A 6,855-nucleotide genomic window follows, 5' to 3' on the forward strand; every position below is an offset into this window, starting at 1 on the left:
AAAGTGGGCAGATGAGGGCTCAGCTAGGACCAAGACCTGAGAGGGAAGTGAGCCATCAGAGTCAGTGAGCTATTTTAGTCACCCAAGTTCAGTAATTGGAGAGTCCATTGTTTTCAAGGTGATAAAGTTTACAGGAAACTTTGAAAGCTGGGAAGAGCTGCCAAAGACCGTGGTCACACTCAGCGTTAGAAGAAGGATACAGTCCGATCTGAGCTCCCCATCAAATGAAGGAAGTTTTGTGTGGGTACCTCCTCTTTCCCTCCCTCATCCATTCTTTCACAATAAATACATATGATACAGCTCTTAGTGTGTGCCAGGCGCTCACTGTCTGCAGTGCTGGGGAGCAGCAGTGGCCTACACCAGCTCAGGCACAGACAGATCTGACCTGGTAGAGAGAAGAAGATGGCGAACGAACACACACGCAAGTAGACCTATGCCGGCAACAACGAAGGGGAAAGGGAGGCAGCTCAAGGAGCCAGGGTGTTAGCAGAAGGGGCTGTGACATTCTCGGATGAACACCCCAGCAGGTGGTCCCGTCAGGAGGGGGGTCCCTAAGTCATGGGTTAGACACACCACCTTCTGGGACACAGGAGGATTGTGCCAGGAATGTGTGTTCTAGAGTAACTATGAAACATGAATCCCACCAACCATCTACGTCTGGACAGACTGTGAAAGTAGCCCCGTGAAGCTGTGTGCAGGTGGGAGGCACATCCGTCACACAGACCTCCGACTTTCCAGAGCCATAAAATCAGGCTGATGGAGCAAGTCTAATTTACATCTAGGAAACCGTAACGGTAAAAAATGTAGCCGTGATTACATAAGTGGCAGATCGCAGTAAAGGTCATCTCTCGATCAGAGAAACAAGGGCACACTTCCCTGGTACTGTCATTTTAATCGTTCCCATTAATCCAGACCGGCTAGGTCGTTTATTGCCTCATTTCCTCAGCAGCAATAAAATCTAAGAAGCCGATGTTCATCAAATGCCATGGGGTCCAAAGCCAATACAAATAGATATATGAATTTATAATATGTCTAGTGGAGATTCATCCTGTGCTCTTCGTTCCTCAAGAAGAAGAATTTAAACTTAGTTAAGCTATTGCTACAGTATCCAAGGAGGAGGGGAAGGTGGCGGGTGTGTGTTGAACGCTGACTGTGCTATGGATGTTTCACAGGTTCTTCCAAAGGAATCTAGAGTCAGGTGTCATTGCTGCTTTATAAAAGAGGAAAGCTTCAAGGAGACAAAGTTAGCTTCATAAAGTTCCAGAGTGTACATGACAATGAAACCCAGGTTCCAAGATCAGTGGTAGCCAGAGCCCAGACTCAGACAGGAGACACGTATGATATGCCATTATAAGGTCAACTGGGTGTGGCTGGAAGGATTGTTCAGTGGTTAAGGGTACTCGTTGCTCTTGCAGGAGGACCTGGGTTTGCTCCTTATAGCTCGCATTTTTAGCTATTTTCTTTTTCTTCAGCTAAGGCTCATTCTTTCCAAATCAAGTTTCAATGCAGGATGAAGCAGTGGAGGTCATTATACTCTGTGACTTTCATAGACCGTTGCAGTGAAAGTCATATAATGTCATAAGCTAGGCTTTATGAATTGAAACTGCTTGTAGCTCAATATGTGAATTCTGTAAACAGTTACTGGGCATTTGGTCCATTATTTCAAGCTGTGTTTTAACAGTAATTTTCTTTGGAAATTTTTATGATTATGATCCTTATTACTCATTTAAATAAGCATGCTCTCTCAAGCCTGAACTCATATGCCCCTCTTGGGTTTCAGTTTTGAATATACTTCTTAACTTCTTTGTATTTTAGATGTCTTGATTGTAGGAAGAAAGCTCTCGATACAGAACTAAGAACTAAGAGGCGGCATCTGTGACCTTTCAAGGTATTTTTAAGACCTAGGAACTAGTAGACATAAAACTACTTGCCTAAAGATAACTACATACCAAATCCCAAATAGGAAAACTTCCTACATTTTGTGGCTCTTTGGTGGCTGTTATCAAGAGCACAAATCAATATTCAATCTTCAGCTGCTGTTTTACCTAAGACACCCCTCCACGTGCGCCCCATTTCTGCCCACCCTTCAGGAAGACAGCAGCAGCCAATGCAGAAAGGACAATACAACACAACAGGGATGGCCACTGACCTTCCAAACACTGGATTCAGTTGTTTGGGGATGTATTTGTCCCGATCTTTGATTTCTGTTTTGCCAAGTCTGAGGACGATGTAGGGGTCTGATTTGCCGTCTGGATCTGCTGGGCTGAGATTAAATGCCTGGGGAGGACAAAGAAAAATAACTCTAACCCGGTGGCCTCAACCATGGCTGCACGTGGGGACACTTGGGTGCCAGGTTCTGTCTTGAGATGTTCTGGTTTTCTGGGTCCTGAGCTTTGGAACTTTTCAAAGTTCCTTAGATTTTTAGAATGCAGCCTAAGCGAAGAAGCCCTGCTTGACATCCCAGTCTTGCTGATAAAAACAAAAACAAAAAAAACCAAAAACATAATTGGCATCATCTTTGTCTGCTGCCGTCTACCCAGAGGAAACCAGTCGTTGGCTCATGGCAGTGAGGAACACACTGGAGCGGGAGGCAGAAGACATGAGCCCGTGTTCTAGCTACAAGTAATTATGTCATTGTGGGCAAGTTATTTTGTTTCTGGATCTTCCTGTGAAGCCATGGCCCTAAAGACCCTGCCCAGCACCAGGGGTTCCCGAAGTCATTACCCTGTGAGTCTTGCCTTTAACCATGGTTCCCTGAATGATGATGTGTTTCAGTTCATGAAGCCTAGTGCCAGGCTGGCTGGGCCTGAAGCTGTCGAAAGCAGATGCCGTGGCTTCCACGGTAGGGGGCACTAAGACATGGGGCATCAAAACCGAGAAACTCGGAAGTGAAGAAAGCTGAGAAACAGCCCCACATTTGAGACTGTCTCCTGCAGACAGAACAGGATAAACACATCAAGCTACATATTTAAGAATGTTCTCTAGAGATTACCGAGAGCCAAAGTTTGTAAACAGGTCACATGCCAAAGCACAATCGAAGTAAGTCACTCCCCTGTTTTCCCTTGTTGAATCACTGACGTTTAATTCTCTACAGCAGTGAACTCTAATACAACCTGTGTGCTTTGCTATTCCTTTGTTTATTTTTTAATTTACTTTTTTTTACTTTTTTATTTATTTATTATTTTTTGAAATCCAGTTTCCTTGTGTAGCTTTGATGCCTGTCCTGCAACTAGCTCTTACAGACCAAGCTGGCCTCAAACTCACAGAGATCCGCCTGCCTCTGCCTCCTCCCGAGTGCTGGGATTAAAAGCGTGCACCACCACTGTCCAGCACCTTTGTTTACTTTTATGCTTCCACTTGGAGCTAGGATGTGTTCTCCATGAGAATGAGAGTTCTGTCCTGTTCATTGCTTTATCTCAAAGACACAGAACAGGGTCTTCTTAATATTTGTTGCACAAACAAGTGATCTTCTATCCACTCAAGAAAACAGCATCTGGCCACCAAAAGGAAAGAAGTCCTGTACTGATCTGGAAAAATGTCTGTGGTATCTTGTGAAGTGAGAAGAACAAAGTAAAAAACTTTGATTTCTTCTTGTATGCATTTTTAGTTACTGTTTAAACACCTTTTTAGTGTTTATTAAATTATTTTAAAATCAGTGGGTTAGATAACCAGCTAATTGTGGTTAGATAACACACACAATTGCTACTAACAAGATCCGTGCCAAACACCGGCTCTCCATCCTGCAGTAACTTTCTTGCTAATGAAATCTAGGTCAATCTTCTGATTCTGTTCATTCAAGTCCTCCGTGCCCTCAAACTTTAGCCCAAGCCAGACCTCCTCCATGCAGCCCAGACCTGTCCCAGGGTGGAACCTGGTTCACAGCAGCACTAGACGAGAGAGGTGCAGCAGGCTTGCATCTCAGAGCGCTGCAATCCAGTGAGAGAAAACGGTGGGGGCCGGAAGTGGAGACAGCACAGAGGACTTAGCAGTTCACTAGATTCGTTTCCTGAATTCTCTGGGCCCTTGGTGTTCATATGAACTTTGAGAACCTCCGGAGTTGGGGAAAAAAAGATCAATCACTGAACACAATATTTCTCAAACTTACTCGAACACACACTCTGTTTCTTGAGGGATGTATATTCATCATCTCCCGGGACACCGGGAACTTGCTGAATGATGTTTGAAAAGGCTATTGTAGAGCGTCCTGTAGGCAGGCATTTATTATAGGTTGCCAGCACTGTGTGAGATTTATCATAAGCACCGCCACACTTTCCAGCTAGACTGCTTTTATTGAGGCCAAGACTCCAACACAACACCCCTGCCACATGGCTGCAAAATGATACGGAGGAGAGAAGGGCACCCAAGAAGTGCACGATCAACACACAGGTCATTTTCTCTTCTCATTAATTGTTTTTTGTTCTTGAGACAGGGTCTCACGGTGTGCTCGCCTGGCCTGGAATTCTCTACATGGGCCAGGTTGGCCTGGAACTCTACCTCCTGAGTGCTGGTACTAATGGCTTATGCCACCACTTCGGGCAATTTGCTCTTCTTTTATGCTTTGTTAATGTTCCTTATAAAGGATATGAGCAACACAAGGAGAGGTAGCACTGAATACAATTACTACAATCAAAGACCATCACAGAAATCAAATGCAAGCAACAAGTTAAAGACAAATCTATGATCCACTAGGATTTGTATAAGTGAACATCAAGTTCGATTTTCTACTTTCCCTATAAGTCAAAAGTTTCATAATTAAAGTTTTGTGACCCATTATCAAAAAGGGAAACCTAGAGAACATAGTATTTTGAGTTTTTTTTTTAAAAAATGAATTCAAAGCTGAGAAGGGGTGGCACACGCCTTTCTTTAATCCAGGCACTCAGGAGGTAGAGGCAGGAGAATCTCTGTGAGTTTGAGGCTAGCTTGGTCTACAAGAGCTAGTTCCAAGGCAGGTTCCAAAGATACATAGAAACCCTATCTTGAGGAACAACAGCAACAAAATTCATAATGAACCTTCTAACTATAGTAGTGCTTTAGCAAAGCCATTGGGGGGGGGGTCTCAGTGCCTTGCTGGGTCCTGGGGACATTCTCGGGCTCCTCCTCACACTGGCTTCCCTGGGAGTGCTCTGCTTCTGAATTTGGTTTCCTTCCCTGCTAGTAGGTAGCCAACCTAACAGAGTTGATAAAGCTGCTCGGAGAAGCCCTGTACACCAGGAAGTGAAAAGCCAGGAGATGCCATGTTCCTGAACAACCTTTACGCCCTATAATGGACTGATCTGGGTACTCTTACCGCATATGTTGAAGTCTAAAGGTATTGGACCTATGGTTGGCTACAGGCAGGCGACTGAAGTCAATAATGTCCATAGGAGTGAAGCTGTAAATTTCAGACTCTGCACTTTCTCCCTCCACATTCACAGCTCCAGAGGAATGGCCATATGAAGACACAGTAAGAAGGCAGATGCCTACAAGCAGCAGACACCACCACCACCAGGTAATCATGGACTTACAGTTCCCAGAACTGTGATAAATACCTTTCCATTGTTTAAGTCCATTTGTGGTATTTTGTTATAGCAGCGTGGGTAAGCTAATCTACCCACTTAGATTAAAGGAGGATGGCTCACCGCGACAATGTACACCCGGATCAGCACTTGAATGGGGTGATTGGGTGGAATTCCCTGCTGGATTCTCAGCTGCCCACTGTCCTCTGAGGTAGAATCCTCGGGGCTTTTGTAGATGCAGAAGGAGCCCTTGGAACCACAGAACATAGGTCAGAAAACAGAACGGTCACATGACCCACGAAAAACCATAGTGAGCCCAGTGGTGGGAAAATGAGCACATCCCAAGTGTCTGAAGGACATAGGCTAGTGCCACCCTTTGTCACAAGGGAGGGGAGGTGTCCTTGGGCATTATACAAATGTCATGCCTCAGCTCCTATTCGTGGTGCACTAGTGGATGGGGTCAGTACGTTAATGAATGTGTACATCACTGGGCCATCGCATGAGGAGTGTGGCAGATGGGACCTGAGTGTTCTTAGCTGTGAAATGCTGTGCCCAGGCTTCCCTACTGTCTCCTTCTGTCCTGAGTACAGTGTCCCTCCTTCCAGATACATCAACTGAAGCTTTGGGAGGTGAAGCATATTGTTCAAGATACAAGCTACTACATGCCACTAGCTACTACAATAAACCAGGTTCAAATCCAGGTTGGCAAACTGAGCCACTCTGCTCATTTCAACACAAGGTGCAGCCTATTAAAGGTCCAGTATGCAGTGGTAAAGTATATATTAGGGACTGCTTTGTAAACGGAACCCCCAGGTCTGCCAAAAAGGGGTTTTGTATTGTTTGATTTATCTTAGTTTTTCAACTTCCAAGTCTGAATAGATCACGTACTTAATGTGTTATAGATGGGACAGCAAAGCAAAGGACCATGGTCCTTACAGGTAGTGACTATGTCTTCTTACATTCCGTAGAGTGAGTTTAACTCACTGGGCACAAATCAAAAATATCTCCAAAGACTGTGGTTGGTCCTTGTGGGGTTTCAAAGAAGGTGCTGGGTGGGCATTGAGGATGCTTCCCCCGCCCTGCCGTGTCCCATATCACAGTGTCATTGTTAGAACTGAGTTATGGCTGACATTTATGGAGAGAGACAAAGAATGGTGTCCACTTGGGAACCTGCCTTGAACTTTCCTATGACTCTGTCTCCATCTAGGCCGTGATCATCTTCTGTGGATTTGCCTCTGAAGAGTTCAAAGGTCTTCACCCAGTCTTCAAAATTGTTATACTCGCTCTCAAGATCACCATCGTATATCTGTAGAGAGAAGGAAGATGGCACTCAGAGGATGGAAGGTTAGTTACTCCATCA

The 6,855-nt window shown here is 44.9% G+C and overlaps 1 protein-coding gene across 1 annotated transcript in view; it reads right to left on the reverse strand.

The window, feature by feature from the left end:
* The window catches only part of Fer1l6 (fer-1 like family member 6), a 112,806-nt gene that overhangs the window by 21,384 nt on the left and 84,567 nt on the right, over nt 1–6,855 (reverse strand). The window contains exons 29-31 of the mRNA XM_005354617.2: nt 6,670–6,801; nt 5,619–5,744; nt 2,150–2,277 (exon numbers count right to left, since the gene is read on the reverse strand). Of these exons, the coding sequence (XP_005354674.1) occupies nt 2,150–2,277; nt 5,619–5,744; nt 6,670–6,801 (386 nt within the window). The remainder of the gene's footprint in view (nt 1–2,149; nt 2,278–5,618; nt 5,745–6,669; nt 6,802–6,855) is intronic.

This window comes from Microtus ochrogaster, chromosome 15 (genome assembly GCF_000317375.1).
Source record: "Microtus ochrogaster isolate Prairie Vole_2 chromosome 15, MicOch1.0, whole genome shotgun sequence".
In the NCBI taxonomy this organism is placed as follows: domain Eukaryota; kingdom Metazoa; phylum Chordata; class Mammalia; order Rodentia; family Cricetidae; genus Microtus; species Microtus ochrogaster.